Raw genomic sequence first — 18,562 nt, 5'->3', positions numbered from 1 at the left:
ATCTAAGTCTTTGATTGAGTAGCTGTGATACCACGTAAGAGATTAATGTTCTATCTGCTGGGAAATGAGGTCCATCTGACCAACATTATCCCTTTGTTAAGGAAGCAAAAGTCAATTGGAGCTGGGAGAAAACCCGTCACACAGGGTTGTTTTTTTGGGGTGGGGGCGTTGCGTTCTGTTGATAGAAAAGGGCAATGAAGTGGAGCCCTAAGGAGTAATGGAGCACACAACACAAGCAAGCCAAGAAAATAGTGAATCTAACGCCTTAGTGTGGTGTAGTGGTTAAGAGCAGTAGTCTCGTAATCTGGGGAACCGGGTTCGCATCTCCGCTCCTCCACATGCAGCTGCTGGGTGACCTTGGGCCAGTCATACTTCTCTGAAGTCTCTCAGCCCCACTCACCTCACAGAGTGTTTGTTGTGGGGGAGGAAGGGAAAGGAGAATGTTAGCCGCTTTGAGACTCCTTAAAGGGAGTGAAAGGCAGGATATCAAATCCAAACTCCTCCTCCTCCTCTTCTTCTTCTTCTTCTTCTTCTTCTTCTTCTTCTTAGGAGGCAAAATGGTTATAGAAGATAAGATAGTAAGCTGTGCAGCTTGAACCTGAGGGAATGATGGGTGGAGGAGCAGAGGAATGAATCAGGGCTGGGAGTTGATGGTGGAAGGGATCAATGAGATTGGAGTGGCAAAAACCTTAAAGAAGAGCTGTGTGCTGTTGATCAAGGTGAGGGAAAAGAGATGGGAGATGCTTGCGGACAGCAACTATGAAGGGCGAGCTCAGGGCTGGGTTACCTTTAGCCACCCATTATTGGTTGTGCTTTCTGGGACTGATAAGACCTGGCGTCTAACAACAACTGGAATGTCACAGGTTCCCCAGCCCTGGCTTAGATAGACACAGAAGAAAAGGACAAAGTTTGACCTAATCTGTTGTAATAACCAGCCAGATCTTAGTCTTTTGTTCTCTTGTGAATCAATTGAATCATGTGAAAAGCAAAGTATATTACCATAACTAGGCATTTTGACAAGATTATAACGGGTGTGAGTAACTGTAGTGGTGGTAATTTTTTATCTTTTGGATTCTGTTTTGTTTTATTATGTTTTACTGATCACTTATATTTCTACCTGGGGGAAAAATCATAGTTCTTTTTGGCTCAACTTAGACAAATTTTTGCTGCTCAGATCCACATTGAACCATTCAACCGGTTCAAACATTACTTCCATATATACACTTAATGCTGCCCCAATGTTGCCACGCTTCCTTGCTCCTTTTTTCCAGATGTCCACACATTAGCCAGATCTTTGCAGGTGCAGAACAGCTGTATGTGTATTGGTATCCTTTCAAATTTCCAGCTAAGGTACAGTAGTTGGGGGGCAATGACAGTGAAGTGCAACAGGGTTGAGGATATTTTGGGAAAGCATTGTTGAGAAATACTGGTCAAATATTTGATTATTGGCTTTCCATATGGTTACATGCACACCACAGCTTGTGGTAAATAATCTGTATTAGAATAGGGATCCCCAAATTTGGAGTGCAAATTACTGGAACTGAAACTTCAGTAACATAAATATGCAGGTTCTTTCTTTGGTCATACTTGTGCTGTGTACCTTTGAAGAAGAAATGTAATTGTATCCTCTTGCTTATTTTCACAGTCTGACAGCAATGCAAGCTTCCTCAGAGCTGCCAGGGCTGGCAATCTGGACAAAGTTGTGGAATATCTGAAGGGAGGAATAGACATCAATACATGTAATCAGGTAAGTGGCTCATGATTTACAGATTTTGGCATAATATGCAAGTGGGAACTGCAGAGGAACTGGGTAGAAGGAAGAAGGGAAGGAGTGTTTTTTTCTTTTGCTGGCCTTTCCTTCCCCCTACATTGAATTGAGTGCTGAAGGCGGGGTGGAAAGATATTCCTGTGAGACACACACACACACACACACACACACACACACAATTTTCACTGTTTTATCTACAATTTTATTATGTGAACTGTTAAACAAACAAACAAAAAACAAACAAATATAGTTTTTATTGATTTCCAACATATAACAACAAAAAGAGAAAGAAAAAATCCCAATTTAGCTCAGTCTCCAGTCCAGGACAGATCAGTCTATTTAAGTTTGCCAAAGCCCAGTCTGTGATTTCAGTGGCTGCCATTATTCGTGGTTATCAGGAAAGGAACATTTAAATAGAGTCTCTGTATGTTTTGACTCCATAGTTAATGAGTACTATAAACATGATAAATAACAAGAAAAGGTGGCTGCTCGCTTTCCATTTACATGGAGATTAATAGTAGATCAATAGCTCAGAATAGGCTTAAATTAGTTAACAGGCAGTTCTTCTTATAGAGAAATTTCCTTTTGACTCCATCCATATTCTGATCGCAAGCAAGATAGAACACCTGGGTCTCTCCTTAAAAAAAGATCTTAAGCATGTTAGCAACTTTGCATCCTGTGAGTCTTATCTCTCCTACAATTATAATCTCTTGATTTTGCAGAGGAAAGGTAAAAGCCAGAAGTCTCAAGATTATTATCATGCCTCCTGTACGTCAGTAGGAAAGGAAGCGGTCAACTTTTATCAAATGCTTAAACAGCTCCTGTGATGTTTGCCCACTCAGATATTCTAGATTGAGAGATTCCCCACCCCACCCCCGAATTTAATTCCCCTAGTAGATATGAACCTACTCCTCTTCAATCAAAATTTCAAGGGCAGTAGTATACATTGGCAGGGACATATTTTATTGATTTTTATGGAAATTGGAAAGCTTCTGTTTTGCTCTTGGACATGGTGTGTCCCTTTTGCTTTCTACAAATCAAGTGTATCTTCCTCCACAATGCACCTGGTGTTCAGTGATCCCAAGTGCGGAAGTCTGAGGTTTCCCTTGCTATTTCTGTGTAGCATCAGGCAGCAAGTAAACACTTCGTAGGGTATTTTTAGAGGGGAGCTTAATGTGTGTTGGAGCAGATAGAATCAAGTAGCTAATGGACATCTGCAGTAATCAGAACTGCTCAAATGCAAACTAGTTTGTTTCATACTGGGAACAGCCTCAGCGCATGCAAAGGATCATGCATTTGCTTCATTTCAAATCTATACAAGTGAATTGAGAAAGAAAAAAATAGTTTTTTTTTTTTAAAAAAAACCGATATGGGGATTAACATCTTAAGTACCGTATTTTTTTGCTCTATAGGATGCACCCGACCATAGGACGCACCTTGTTTTAGAGGGGGAGAACAAGAAAAAAAATTCTCCCCCTCTCTGCTCAGCGCCCCTTCAGTGAAGCGGCAGGAGAGACGGAGCCCCTTTCATTTCTCCTCCCGCTTCGCTGAAGGGGCGCTGCGCAGGTCTCCCTCTCTGCTGAAGCCGGGAGAGTCTTGCTCTCCCGGCTTCAGCAAAAGGAACCTGAAGCTTTTGGAGCGCAGCGCGAGTTCCCGCTGCACTCCGAAGGCTTCAGGCGGCTATCCCTGAAGCCTGGAGAGAGAGAGGGGTCGGTGCACACCGACCCCTCTCACTCTCCAGGCTTCAGCGGAAGCAACACATAGCCTCCGGAGCGGGGAGGGAGCGCTCCCTCTGCGCTTTGGAGGCTTCGCGTTGCTATCGCTGAAGCCAAGGAGCCTGCATTCGCTCCATAGGATACACACACATTTCCCCTTAATTTTTGGAGGGGAAAAAGTGCGTCCTATAGAGCGAAAAATACGGTATGTTTACGTGGGAGTAACTCATACAAAGTTCAGTGGGAGTTACTCCCCACTGTTATGTTAGCTGATCTGAGATATTTTATCTGAAGAGACTTGTGTTTGCTATATGGATATGACATACCAGTACTATGATCAGATGAGCACTTGGTCAATGTTCTTTGTATGGATCAAACTGGATGTATGATCCATGTCATACAGCAGCTTCCAACTATAATCATTCCAGAACAGCCACTTCAATTTTGCCAAGATCAAGCACTGTAGTGTAGCTGATGTGATGTTACTTTAGGCCTGGGACCAGGGGGTCAAAGCTGTATGCTCTCTTTGTCAAACACAATTTTTGATGTTCAGAGAGGATGAGTTGTTAAAATAATTGTTTGCCATGTTTAATGTGTTTTCACACTTTCTCAGTCTGTGTGTAAGTAGAAGTTATTGACGTGTATTTTGTCCCTGTCTAATTACATAATATCCACTTCCCCTCTGTACTCTTATCTATAATTCTCTAGTTACCAAATCTCACATTTGCCACATTTTTGATTGAAAATACATTTGAAAAAGGATATAATAGCAAATGTCTTGACTTTCCAAACAGCCTACTTGCTTTATCCTTAAAGCAAACAGATACTTCATTAATGCTTATTCTGAAGAAACACTAGGCAATCGTATATTCTTAGTTTTATTCTCATTTTCTTACAGATAATAGGATGGATGTAAAACAGGAATAGCTTTAAACAATTTTAGGGCTGCTTTGCCATGAGGGCTATGTTTTACCTCTACTGCCTGAGGGAATATGCCTCATTATTTATACCCTTTGTTGAGAATCGCACTTGGGGATAGTCCTGTTTCACTAGGGTCCTGCCTATGTGCTTTCCATAAGTATATTGTACACTTCTTAATGACTTCATGCTATGAAGTGGTTTTAAATTTGTTAAATAAAAAATAAAATAAAATCTGGTTAGCCACTCTGTGAATAGATTACTGGACTAAATGGGCCTCTGACCTGACCCAGCAGAGCTTTTCTTATGTTCATATTCTTCCATGTGTCTGAAGAAAAACTGATCCTGCAGATAGCTCAGTCTGGACAGCATGAGACTCTTAATCTCAGGGTTGTGGGTTGAAGCCGTACATTGGGCAAAAGATTTGGACTAGATGACTCTTGTGGTCCCTTCCAACTCTACAATTCTATGATTCTTCACTTTTTTGCTGTGATTGAAGGTATCTGATAAAATAGCATGGCATTTGTAAAATCTCAGATATGGATAGGGTAAGCCTTGATATAGGCTTTTTATCTAAACTAGCAACCTTATTTTCTGTTATTTTTTTAATATGGGGAAGGGAATCCCTGGTTGTTTCTGCAAAGCACCGGTACCACTTTTCCTAGGTCACTCACAGAGCAGCGTGCCCTTGTAATTAAATTGCAAACTCCTCCCACATCTGATCACCTGAAGAACTGACATTGTTTACAGATGGAATTACTCCATGGCAACAGAGATGCTAGGAAATAATCACTGCTTAGTCATGATGCACTTGTCCTTACTTGGAACCACTTTCAACCATGGATTGAGTCCTGGGTTGTATAAACAAATACATGGCTAAAGTTAGTTAAGAGGGTGCTGTATCTAAGATAAAAGTGATCACTTGAAAAAGCCTGCCATTAGCCAAACTCTGCTCTTTTCTTTTCTCTTCCTTCCATCATTTTCTCCTTCCCTTTCTGTAGGTTCATGGCACTTTTTTTTTTTTTTTTTTTGGTAGAATCTAGAGTGGGCTCTTCATTGAAAGGCTCACAGAACATTGAACCTTGTGTTCTGCTGCTGAAAGACTTTATTATTATTATTATTATGCCCAGACCTCCAGAATAGATCGGTGGATAATGGGGAAATCAACATGAGTCTTTCCCTCTGTGGTTTTCTGCTGCCTTGATCCATTTAATCAGATAAAACAGCATTTGGTTCCCAGCCAGCCTCTTTTCTAAATAGGTTGGATTGTGCCCAGCTGACCTTTTGCTGTTTCCACTGATCATTAAAACTGAATAGATCCTTTAATGTAATCTGTACAGTATTGTGTCAATTCATTTAATGCTGAATTCCAAGGTCTATAGTTGTAAGTAAATCTCCTAGATTTCCTGTTTTAGCCAGGTGTGCTAGTAAGGCATTTGGGAGATCCTAAGTAGGCTTACTTTATTTATTCGTACTTATTTATTAAAATATTTTATCCCATGTGGAGGTAGGTTTCCATAGAAATTAACTGGACCTACTTCAAAATAAATAAATATCTTTTGAATATTTTAAAATATCAGTTTTTATTCATACTTCTATTGTTTTCTTTTATATTTTTCTGAACAGCTTAGATGTTTCCTTACAAACAAGGCTCATACTGACCAAAAAGAAGGCCTATTTGCTCCTATCCCTTTAAAAATTGTTTAATTTTCAGAAATCAGCTGGTTAAGCTTTTGACAGCATGGGAATTATCACCTCCTAATGTATGTGCATTAAGCTGCATATATTACAGTGACCGGTTGACCAAGTGCAAGGAGATTGAGGATTAACATACTATGGCACCTAGAATTCTTTCAGGAAAGAAATGTACTTTATTGGGCTTTATAGTGTGCATGTAGCCTTTAGGCCTCTGCATGTATGGTGGAGTTATTCATTACTGGGAGTGGGGATTATTCGAATGATTTTTTGGAATAAAACTTTTGTTTGATCCAGAAGTGGTTATATTAGGATTTTGCAAGATCAAGCAGATAAAATAATAAACTTCTCTCACTTGGAATCTATTTATAGTAGCCAGAAAAACTATGACAAAGTTCTGGATATTTAGGTATATTCTGGGACAGTCAGAGTGGTTTACTGCTATATAAATAATGAAAGTAATAATGTAGCACCCTGCTTGTGGTTAACGCTTAGCTGGAATGAAATATTCAATGCAGCAATAGAGAAATTAAAAAAATTATTTATTTGTCAGACAAATAAATGAGAGGCACAGTGGTATATGGTTACCAAGCTCTGGCCTGGCCTCCTGCCATTATGGCCAGCACTTATATTCCCTTAATCCAGCCCCCTTTGCTCCTCCTTTGGCTGCCTCTGTCCAATCAGCCTGGTTGGATTTCCTATTGGCTGATTGCTATAACCAATCCTAAAAGATACACCCATATCCTCCTGTCCTTATATGGAACACAAAGAGCTATATAGTGTTACATCTATAAATGACAAATAAGTAGTAATATATCTTATATGTGTCTCAACAAGGAATCTTAATTACCAGCTCACCTCTTGCCCTCCTTGCCCTATTGCCTTCTAAAACAAATGGTTAATCTTAAATTTTTATCTTAAACATATGTCAAGGATCTTGAGTTTCACATCAACATTGAAAGATCTCCTTCATTTGAAGGTTTCTAAACAAATGTCTGACAGCTTATATATCAGGACAGCTTGGATGGCGTCTTCCTGTCTGGCAGGGGGGCTAGGTTGGTGGCTGACTTAATTACAACTCTTACAACTATATGAAATAAGAATCTAGCATTTGTTAAATCCTTTGCATAATTACATCTATGCCAATACACTTAATACACAACACAGGTAGCCTCTTAAAAGGAATAAGGCCCTTTGTAAAGTAGAAAAGGGACTCAGTAAAAAAAGGAACACAGTAAAAAACCGCTTTAAAAGAAGCCTCTTCAGTTTACACCCCCCCTTCTCCAGCCAGTTGCTTTTCCCATTAGCTCTTCCCAACATTTATTGCCCTCTAACTTTCTCAGTTTAAGAAAGAAACAGCTTTAAAAGGAGACTTCCCAAAAATGTTTTTTTTCTACCAGCTAGATGCTTCTCCATTTGGTCTTTAACCTTAGAAAGAAGATCTAGCTCATTTTACTGGGAGGCACATTGGTATTATTTTACTATTTACTCATTCCTAATTATATTTATCTCTGCCTTTGTTATCTTCTGTAACATGTAGGGTCAGTGTCCTTACTCAGTCTGTAATTCCAGCTTTTACGACTTTGAGAATTGTTTTCTGCTATAAATCAAGGGGGCCCCCTTGTCTAGGAGGAAAACATTGCCAGTGTTTTCTTAAGCAGCTGGTCTGCCTGGCATGAAACTTTTGAAAATCTAAGCCCATTTAATTTAGGAACCTGATCAAGATATAAGCCAATATAAGCCTTGATTAAAAATGCAGTCTATATTCAGATGCCACAATAACAGTTGTTGGATATACTAAAGCCATTTCATTTTCATTGGGTGCGAATAAAGTGGCTGCTTTTGGCAGCTAGAATTTAAATATCCATGTTTGAGAAATTATCGGATTTCTTATTTGTTTACAAAGACCACCCCTTTAAGTCTGCGTATCTGATAGAGCAGGTGTTGTTTTATTTTAAGAATTGTTTATGTACTCTGCTGTAGAACTGAGCGGATAGTACCGTATTTTTCGCTCCATAAGACACACTTTTTTCCTAAAAAGTAAGGGGAAATGTGTGTGCATCTTATGGAGTGAATGCAGGCTGCGCAGCTATCACTGAAGCTAGCACAGCAAGAGTGAGAGCTGCACAGTGCCTCTTGTTCTACTGGCTTCCCAGTGAAGCGGGAGGAGGAATGGAAGGGAGCCCTTACGGAGCCCCTTCCGTTCCTCCTCCTGCTTCGCTGAAGAGGCGCTGCGCAGCTATCGCTGAAGCCAGCACAGCAAGAGCGAGAACTGCGCAGCGCCTCTTGTTCTGCTGGCTTCAGCGATAGCTGCGCCGCTTGCTCTGGCTTTTCAGGGAGGTGGGAGAAAGGACGGAGGGCAGCCCGTCAGTCCCTTCTCCCTCCTCCCGGAAAAGCCAACAAGAGCCGCACCAAGCGAGCGTGTCTACGGCTCTTGCTGGCTTTTCTTGTTTTCCTCCTCTAAAAACTAGGTGCGTCTTATGGTCGGGTGCATCTTATAGGACGAAAAATACGGTGAATAGTTTTAACAAAAAAATATGTGAAGTGGGCAAGCCAGGTAACTCTGAGCACAGGGAGGGCCAAGAAGACTTTTCAACACTTGAATGGACAGAAGTGAGAGAAACCCTATCCAATTCTTGTTTTATATACTGCACTCAGAGGTTCGCTTCAAGTAGACTTTGGGAGGTTTAAATGAGGGTGCTACTATGTAGACTCCTTTGAACTTCCTGAAACCTACCCATTTTGAGATCAGTACATCAGTGGGATCGGGAGAGGTCATAGAGATTAGAAATCAGTCCAACCTTGTGTTTGCTAGGCAGCTTCCTTTGTGTGTCCCCCACACTCCCATGGGAAATGGGTGGGCAGAATCTATGAGATTTCAAAGGTATCTCCTTCTGTGACTCAAAATTTCTTACTGTATTTACAAATGTTGAGAGAGATGTGTAGGTGTTTGTGTGGTGGACGTGGTGGATGGCCCGACCATGCATGCATTGGATGTTGGATCTGGAGCTTCATATGTGAATGGGATGAGACAGCAGCCCAGTCTCTGACTGGCAGTGGCTGTGCCAGCTGAGAACTTTTTAGCTGCTGATGTCCATGATTGCAGCTAAGATTTTCTGTATTCAAAGCCCGTGCTATACCACTAGGGCTATACCTCTTTAAGAGGGGCCAAATGGGAAGTTTATTTTTTATTTTTTCCTTGCAGAATGGACTCAATGCTCTACACCTGGCTGCCAAAGAAGGCCACGTGGGGTTGGTTCAGGAATTGCTGGAAAGAGGTTCTGCAGTGGACTCTGCTACTAAGGTAATATATTCACTGTATCATTATATATAAATGGTTCACACACACTGAAATAGAGCAAGGGAAGACAATGTGGTTGGACTACAGCTTTGATCAGTGACATGGTCAGGTTAGGGATGATGGGAGCTGTAGTACAGTAACGTTTCCTTATTTAGAGCATTTGTATCCAGCTCTTCAGCCAAAAAGGCTCCCAGAGTGGTTTGCAAACAGTCAATTAAAACAAGACAGTCTTTGTCTGAAGGCTTACAATCTAATATAAAAACACAATAGACAAGGGAAAGGGGGCAGGGAGAGGGAAAGAGACATTGTGAGAGCACCACAGCCATCTATGATTCTGTGATTCTATTCCTGAAACAGACTAATGATGAACATGATTTGTTTCAACTCTGCATTAAGATCCATTAGGCAGTGTTTCTGAAACATGTGCTGAAACTCCTGAGTATATGTCTCACACACCTTCCACCTGACAACAGCACTGTACTCTGTCCTTCCTCATTAACGTCGGCTATGCATGCCTCAAGAATGCAAGCACACACTTTCCATCGACCTCTGCAATCCCTACCAAACTCACACCAACCCTCCCTTGGTACACCTGTTGGCTTCAAAGTAAAAACCCAGGAGAATTGAAGAACCTTCTCCTATAATCACAGAGATGAGAAAGTGTTGGATCCAGACTTGGTCTCTATGAACAGATGGGCTTTGGACTGATTTGAAGGTCACATGCCTGTTATGTCTTCCTCATGCCACCCTGCCAACACCCCCCCCCCCTGAAAAATGCTCCTGGGTCTATGGCCCCAGCAGCCCCCTCCCACACTACGCTCCTGCCTGGAGGGCCTCATTCTCCCCCCCCCCCCCAGGTCTGAGGTTTCCTATGTAAGCAATACTGAGGGCCAATGGTCTGACTGTGTATAAGGAGTTTCCTGTGTTCCCATGAAAACTGCTCCCTTTTCATGCAAGTAGAAAGTAATTTCATATTAGTCTTTAGGATTTTTTTTGGTTGAGAATCATTTCCTTTGGTGTTAATAGCTGGCAGCATGAGACAAAACTAGTTGAAGGGATGCAGCCTTATTGCTTTGCTTGCCCTCCCTTCTATCCCTGTGAATATTCTAGAATTATCAGGTTTATCAAAATTGGTCTGCATAACTGAAGGGCAGTGCATAGCAAGAACATGGTGGTATTATATATATACCATGAGTCAAAGTATTTAAATAAGAGGCTCCCAAATTATGGATCTCTCTAGCTAAAAAAAAAAAGGCCAAAAACATTTCTCTCTAAGAAATCTTTGTGTAGCCTTAATCCTAGGAGGTTTATTATAAATGAAGAGAAAGTTATTGTATAGTTTTAATGTAAGAATGCTAAAGTTTCAACTGATGTTATGAATGTGAATGAGAATTGAAAGCTGCTTTGAACCCTGGGTTTTGGGCAAATCTGTCTGAATAAATTATTATTACTATCATTATCTTTTATCAAACAGAAAGGCAATACTGCATTGCATATTGCATCCTTGGCTGGGCAGGCTGAAGTTGTCAAAGTCCTAGTGAAGGAAGGAGCCAATATTAATGCACAATCTCAGGTATGTTTGGCATTTTCTGCTTTATAAAAACGCAATGTTGTATAAAGTGCTCTAAGCCTTAAGTTGCCAAATCTGACTCAAGGTTAATTGGTCACACACAGTGAAGTGCCCAAATTATTCAGCACAGTGGGACATATTGAAACCTCACCAGCAGCTGGAGCGCAGCAGCTAAATCAGATATTTTGCAAATCAGGCTCATTAGCAATGGAAAGGCATCTCTCAGTCTTCAGATTATGAAATTATAAACTTTGAGGCGTGGAATTCAGTGAGGAGCCGTATAGGTAACATAAACTGAATTCCAATATTCTTGAAGCCATCTTTTTATGCTTCTCCAAATATATCTTTTTCACTCTTGTATATTTTCAAATAAGGATGTAGTACTATTGATTCTCAGCATGCAACAATACATTTTCTGCCCTCTAGAATCTATATAATTGATTTTTAAACTGTGTTCCTGGAAACTCTTTTAAGTTTGAAGATTTTCTCATTGGGGTCACTTGTGCATTCTAGGTCATATTCGCAGTTTACATGGGGCAGTGGTCAGACTGACTTCTTCCGGTTGTTGCACCACACAAAATTAGAGTGCACCCTAAGTATGTCCTAGAATACTCTGCAGCACCCAAGGGTTCCTCAGCACGACGTTGGTATGGGAAAGCAACATGGACAAACTCATCTTATCTCAGTTTGAAATAAGAATGGTTCTTTCTAAGCTTCTTCACAAAGAGAATCTTAGGGGGTGGAAATGACCCTTTCCAAATGCTTTCCATGGCCTCAGAATATGGCACAATGTTGTATCTTGAGGTAGACATAGATGAGAAGGAAATACATAGAAAGGACCTTCAGCACTCCCTTGTGGGCCTTCCTAGCCTGAGAGTGTAGATTCCTTCATCCCTTCTGCAGCTGGCTACTGCAGAGTTAGACAAGAGTCCTTTGAGTCAGCACAGCCATCTTCTCAGTGAGCTGGGCCCAACTGCAGTGCTAGTCAACCTACAAAAAGGTCTCAAATGGCCCTGGCTCTGGGCTGAGATAGCATCTTCCACACCCAGCTGTCACAACTGCCAAGGATCCTGAGCTGCTTTAGGAGAACTGCCTTCACTCTGCCTAGACCTGACTTGACCTATGCCTGATCTTCACTTCAACTCTTTGTTGTCTCCACTTTCCCTATGCGCTTCAAGGCCCAACACAACAGCATAACACAATAATGCTTATTCCCTGCAACTAGTGTCTCTCCTCCCTCACCTCGCCAGCCCTGCCATTCAGTTTCCTTTCCCCAAAACCTACAGCAATAACCAGTGGAGATTTGTGTGAAGGAGAGAGCAGCTATTCAGACTTTCATTAGCCTTGAATACCTAACAGCTGAGCAGATTCTATCACAAAAGTCTGTGGGAATTATAGTTTGTCAGAATGCATGTCCAACTGCAATTCCCAGGGATCTTTGCATTGGGAGCCTTACACTGAGAACATTTTCAGGCATAATGCTGGCCTGTGACATAAACCTCTCTATTGCATGCACACCATCCAATGCTGCACGTGAAAGGTAAGTTTTTTGGGTGGGGAAAGGCCTTCATTAGATATCTTTAGGTGCCAGGCAAAAACATTTCTCTTCAACCAGGCATTTGGCTGATTAACATTCCATGGCTTTTTCAATGCGTTTGTGGAAGGAGTGTTATTGGTTTTGCTTCATGTATTTTGTATTCTCATTTTGTATCTTTCTGTTGTGAACTGCCCTGGGATCTTTGGATGAAGGGCGGTATACTAATACAATAATAAAATAATGATGATGATGATAATGATAATGTAATAGTTTGAAATGGCCTGATCTAGATGCTATGCTCCTAATAGGAGTATAGCATCTAGATCAAGGGAAGTAATAGTGTCACTGTATTCTGCTCTGGTCAGACCTCACCTGGAGTACTGTGTCCAGTTCTGGGCACCACAGTTCAAGAAGGACACTGACAAACTGGAACGTGTCCAGAGGAGGGCCACCAAAATGGTCAAAGGCCTGGAAACGATGCCTTATGAGGAACGGCTAAGGGAGCTGGGCATGTTTAGCCTGGCGAAGAGGAGGTTAAGGGGTGATATGATAGCCATGTTCAAATATATAAAAGGATGTCATATAGAGGAGGGAGAAAGGTTGTTTTCTGCTGCTCCAGAGAAGTGGACACAGAGCAATGGATCCAAACTACAAGGAAGAAGATTCCACCTAAACATTAGGAAGAACTTCCTGACAGTAAGAGCTGTTCGACAGTGGAATTTGCTGCCAAGGAGTGTGGTGGAGTCTCCTTCTTTGGAGGTCTTTAAGCAGAGGCGTGACAACCATATGTCAGGAGTGCTCTGATGGTGTTTCCTGCTTGTCAGGGGGTTGGACTCAATGGCCCTTGTGGTCTCTTCCAACTCTATGATTCTATGATTCTATTCTATGAACTTATCAGAACTTATTTGGCTCAGGTTCTGAACACCTAGCTATTTTGGAATGGGGTGGGCCATTCCTTTCTAAATTCTGCCTCTATCTAAAACTTAGTAACCGGCTATTAAAGCAGAAAATCTGAAGATCATTGATGTAGATGATGGTTTGGATTCAGTGGAAGTCTAAAAATCATTGATGTAATTGATATATTGTGTTCTGATTCTGGGCTGTATAAATTTCAAATTTTGCCATGCTGCATTAATTTCCCTTTCTTTTGCCAAAGAGCAGCATTACTCTGTCACAATGCAAGCTGATACTTGAAGGTTGGGAGAAATCAGTGCATACAAAGGGACACAGTGGATTGTGGCCTTTGTGTACATGCAGAAAGCCCTTTGAATGGAATGAAACTCTGCAAGAAGACCATTCATTTCAATAGGGCTTGTGAGTTGTGCACTTGGTCATTAATTTAGCAATAAAATAAAAATAAAAAATGTGGTCCCAAACATACTAAATCTGTAGTCAGGTTCAGTGCTTAATATTAATGAACAATGGTTATTCACGAGCCGCAACTGCAAGGCTCCCTCTGGAATAATGCTCTTTTCTCTTTTACATAGAAGGAAATGCCGCAGTATCTCAGGCAGGAGTCTTTGATCTATTTTGGTAGCTGCTGACTCACAGCATCCAACAGAAAAGGCTTCAGAAAGGGAAAGGGTAGAAGGAATTTGCAAATCACAAAATAAAAGGTCATCTGTAGTCAGATGGAACTGTTTAATCTGTGTGTGACACCACTGAAGTTCACTGCACTAAGGGCCCCCAAGCTATATACAGTTAGGTGATTTTAAATATATATACATATTTTTACAACCACCAATACCCATGCAGTTTTATAATATGTGTGATGGAGTTAGGCCTTCTCCTGTATCCTATAGTAATGCCACATTGTTGATGCTGTTGCATTTTGTAAATTGGCAATAACAAGCAGAGACCCACCTAAAATCATAGCTGTGAGGCAGGGAGTGGGGTTGCCCATAATTTATTCTCTGTGCCCTTGTTCTGTCTCTTACACACTCCATATGCTCCTTTATTTGTCTTATACATGCCTTCATTCACATACATTACTCTTAGATATAAAGGTAAAGGTAATGGACCCCTGACAGTTAACCTCTGAACGACTCTGGGGTTGCAGCGCTCATCTCGCTCTACTGACCAAGGGAGCCGACGTTTGTCTGCAGACAGTTTTTCCAGGTCATGTGTCCAGCATGACTAAGCCGCTTCTGGCGAAACCAAAGCAGCATATAGATACTCACATATGCCACTATAATATATCCTGGATAGCTCAGTTGGTTACAGTGTGGTGCTGATAACACCAAGTTTGCAGGTCCAATCCCTGTATGGCACAGCTGTGTATTCCTGCGTTGCAGGGAGTTGGTCTAAATGATCCTCAGGGTTCCTTCCAACTCTACATTTCTATGATTCTATGAATCACAGGATCTATATATGTATTACTGCAATGTTGGGACGTGGGTGGTGCTGTGGGTTAAACCACAGAGCCTAGGACTTGCCAATCAGAAGGTCGGCGGTTTGAATCCTCGCGACGGGGTGAGCTCCTGTTGCTTGGTCCCTACTCCTGCCAACCTAGCAGTTCAAAAGCATGTCAAAGTGCAAGTAGATAAATAGGTACCGCTCTGGCGGGAAGGTAAACGGCGTTTCCGTGCTCTGCTCTGGCTCGCCAGAAGCGGCTTAGTTATGTTGGCCACGTGACCCGGAAGCTGCACAGCCAAAAGTTGCACAGAGAGCATTATTTGCAAGCTTTATTCAGTGTTGATCAGAACAAAGAAAGACATGACTGCCTGCGTCAGTGTCTCCGAACAAAAGCAAAGACACAACAGAAACATCCTGTGAAAACAGGAAATACGCAGGCTGTGACACAAACATCCTGCTCCCTTTTAAGGTGGAACGGAAAGGTCCCTTTACCTTTTAATGTGGGAGAAGAATGTTTGGCTTGCAAAAAATAATTTTATACATTGCATAATTTGAGTCTATCTGATGGTGTAAAGAATGTGCTTTTTCTTTCTACATTAGCTGGGCATCTTGCAAAATTGTTAAGAACTCAGTAAGCCTGAGGTCGCACTTGCTGTGAATTGCATGGTGGCTTTGTCAGTCATAGGGTTGGCTGAACTATAGGACTAGCCCAGTACTGTGTTTTAGTATAAAGCTGCAATAGGAGGTGGTTTATTTAGATATATAGCCCTATTATGAACCCCATTGGTTCACAGCAGGCAGCAGTACTGCATCATAAGTAAGAAGGAAAAAACAATTTCTTGAACAGAAGATTCACAGTGCATATTACAGTGACAAAGGAAGTGAGTACCAAGAAACAGAATAGAACAGCATGAATCATATGTTTCCCTTTAATTTCCCCCTGATATTTTAGCTCTCAGCAGTTCTTATTTAAGTCCACCAGCTAACCCATAGTTGGTGGGGGAGAATATCTCTGGTTAAAACCAAAGAAACAAAGTGAAATGGAGGGATGGGAATTGAGGGATGTGGGAGCCCAGGGACCTTTACTAATCCCAATTAATATTCTCCGAAGCCTCTTTAAAAACAGGTAACCAACCAACCTATGCCCATTTTCTTGGCTCTGCTGAGACCTGTACCCCATACCAAATCCTTTACCCATTAAGATAATGTCTGTATAAAATAATTTTATTTACATTTGTCAGTCATGTCACACAAAATAAAATGTCTCAATATATATGATGAAGAAAGAGAAGGTATGAAATTATATATTACACCCATGACAATGCTCAGGGTTTTTCCGTTTCCATTTTTTGCTAAAAATCATTACGGCAAAACATTGGCTCATTTGTTTCTCTTTGTATCCCCTTCCTCCATCAGATTAAATGAATGCTATGAATCATTTTAGCTCAAGAAGCTATCAAATTGTGTGGTTTTTTCATTTGTTCTAATTATACAGTTATCATGAACATTCATTATCCAATTTTATTTCGCAGTATTTTTCACCAAAAGCTTTAATACAATGCCAATATTTGACTTCTCCCTCCCTTTTTTTAAAAAAAACCTCACTCTGAATCCCATTTTAATGAAAAATGCCAGAAATATAAATATCATCTTCACAGGGAGTATATAATGAATATTCTAGTTTTTCAGCACATTAATTGGTAGCACTAAATGTTCCAGGCACTGTCTACAGGCATTGTAGCAGATGCTTGGTCCTCGAATTCTGATCCAAATTGAATTGACTCAAAAAATAAAGACAGCCAGGCTCATACCAAAAAATAAATAAAAAATGACAGGTGCTCTAACACATTATACTCTCGTTCCCACTTAGACGCAAACAATTAGATATGAGGGCTGTGTAGGACATTATATATTTAGATGTAGGCAGCTCAAATGTAGGCAGTTGGAACTCAGCTTGTGCTAAATAAAGGGTAAATTACAATATTATAGCAGTGGTTCCAAGTACTTTAACTCCCCCACCTACCTGTTTGATGGCTATATTTATGAGGACTCAAGAACCAAGTATTTGGCCCAATTTTTAGCTACAGTTAATTTCTGGTACATACAACAGAAAATAAAGCATTAATATGCTGGCAGAAACAGAGAGAACAAGAAAACAGTATTTTAAGAATTGTTTGTTGTTGTTGTTGTTAAAATTAGTTAGCTACTTTATCTTGCCTAGGCAACCCAGAATGGCAAATAAACAACCCCATATAGATACATTAAAACAGAGTGGAAAAGAAATACTTTTTAAAAATCCAACTTACTTCCAAAAGGCCTCAGATGGTTAAAGGCAAAAGTCTTGTTCATAGAGAAAAGTTTTTGTCTGGCACCATGGTGCAAAACTAGTATCAAATTGACATTGTTACATCCAAACTAGGCCTTAGGGAATTTATATAGCACTTTTCAGTGTTCATGGCACTTTATTATCTGGTTGAAAACTTTACAACAACTCTGTAAACTAAGTTGTCTTCAGCATCCTTGTCCTATTGCTTATGTAGAGGCTAAGGCTAAGAAGGTCATGCCTTACTCTAAGCCTACTTGTGAGTTCGTACTTGCGGAGAGATTTGAACTGGGGACTACCACAATCATAGCTCAACTCCTTTGCTAATACATTCTATAGTACTTGCTGCATGATGTGCAAAGCATAATTGGCTCAATCTTTCTTCTATTCAAATAAGAACTGATCTGATTATTTTTGCTCAGCTCCCTGTGTTTATTTTAAATTAACATCTAGGTCATTCTTTTAAAAAATTGTTTAAAAATGTCATCAGCTGCTGGTGAAAATAATTCTTGTGAAAATTCAGTTTTTGCTTGCTTATATACTCCTCCTGCAAATAAGAAGATGGGTTTATTACTCTATTACACTCAAAATAGAGTAATATCAGATACATTTTAATTGAGCTCATTTAAAAAGTGTACATTGAATACAATTAAACCCTAATTCTACCCCTAATGCCCCATATTTGCTACCTTAATCTAGGCCTGGGCTAGTCAGTGTACTGAAAGTATCAATTTTTTTGCTGAACCAGTCTCAATTTTAAAGCTAAAGAAACATTCTGTATGGGTTCTAAAACCATGTTCCATTCCACCTCCCCATTAAATATTTTTTTCCAGAAGATGCATGAATGGCTTGCATAACTAATTTTTTCTCTTTCAAGCCTCCAATAAACTTTTATAAACAATAGATACAGATTTAGTTCTGAGGAAGATCCAGTTAGTCCTTCGAGAAACTTCAGTGGGAGGGTTTCAGCATCTTCTAATCTGAATTTACTATTTTCACAGAAAATCCAAAAAGTAAAAACAAACAAACAAAAAACACCAATGAAAGATCCAGATTGTATGGGAGGAAAATATGGGATTTTATTTTGAGGAGGATGACATTGTGTTGTTGCTGCAAAACGTTTGCATGAAGGAGCAGCACAGAGTTTATAACAAACTACAGGGTGGAAGCACCCCGAGACTAATGACATTTTGTGTGGGTTTGGAAAAAGTGACAATTTCTGGTTAGTTAAAAATAGAAACAAAAGCTGACTGTTTCTTCATGGCTGTGCTGAAGAAGTAGAGGGGAGAGGGAGCACACAAGACCAAGGCTCACACAGTCTCATAAAGGTGAACTACAGGTTGATGTTACATCTGAACAAATCCATTATGACAGCATTCT

At 40.5% G+C, this 18,562-nt stretch overlaps 1 protein-coding gene across 30 annotated transcripts in view; it reads left to right on the top strand.

Annotated features, from left to right (window-relative positions):
* The window catches only part of ANK2 (ankyrin 2), a gene marked incomplete at its 3' end in the record, with an annotated part of 325,504 nt that overhangs the window by 188,951 nt on the left and 117,991 nt on the right, over positions 1 to 18,562 (top strand). For all 30 annotated transcript variants that reach the window (XM_081208031.1, XM_081208022.1, XM_081208041.1 and 27 more), the window contains exons 2-4: positions 1,646 to 1,747; positions 9,302 to 9,400; positions 10,872 to 10,970. In XM_081208031.1, the coding sequence (XP_081064157.1) occupies positions 1,646 to 1,747; positions 9,302 to 9,400; positions 10,872 to 10,970 (300 nt within the window). The remainder of the gene's footprint in view (positions 1 to 1,645; positions 1,748 to 9,301; positions 9,401 to 10,871; positions 10,971 to 18,562) is intronic.

This window comes from Podarcis bocagei (genome assembly GCF_964188305.1).
Source record: "Podarcis bocagei genome assembly, chromosome: 9".
Classification (NCBI taxonomy): domain Eukaryota; kingdom Metazoa; phylum Chordata; class Lepidosauria; order Squamata; family Lacertidae; genus Podarcis; species Podarcis bocagei.
This window is presented reverse-complemented; position numbering and strand designations above follow the sequence as displayed.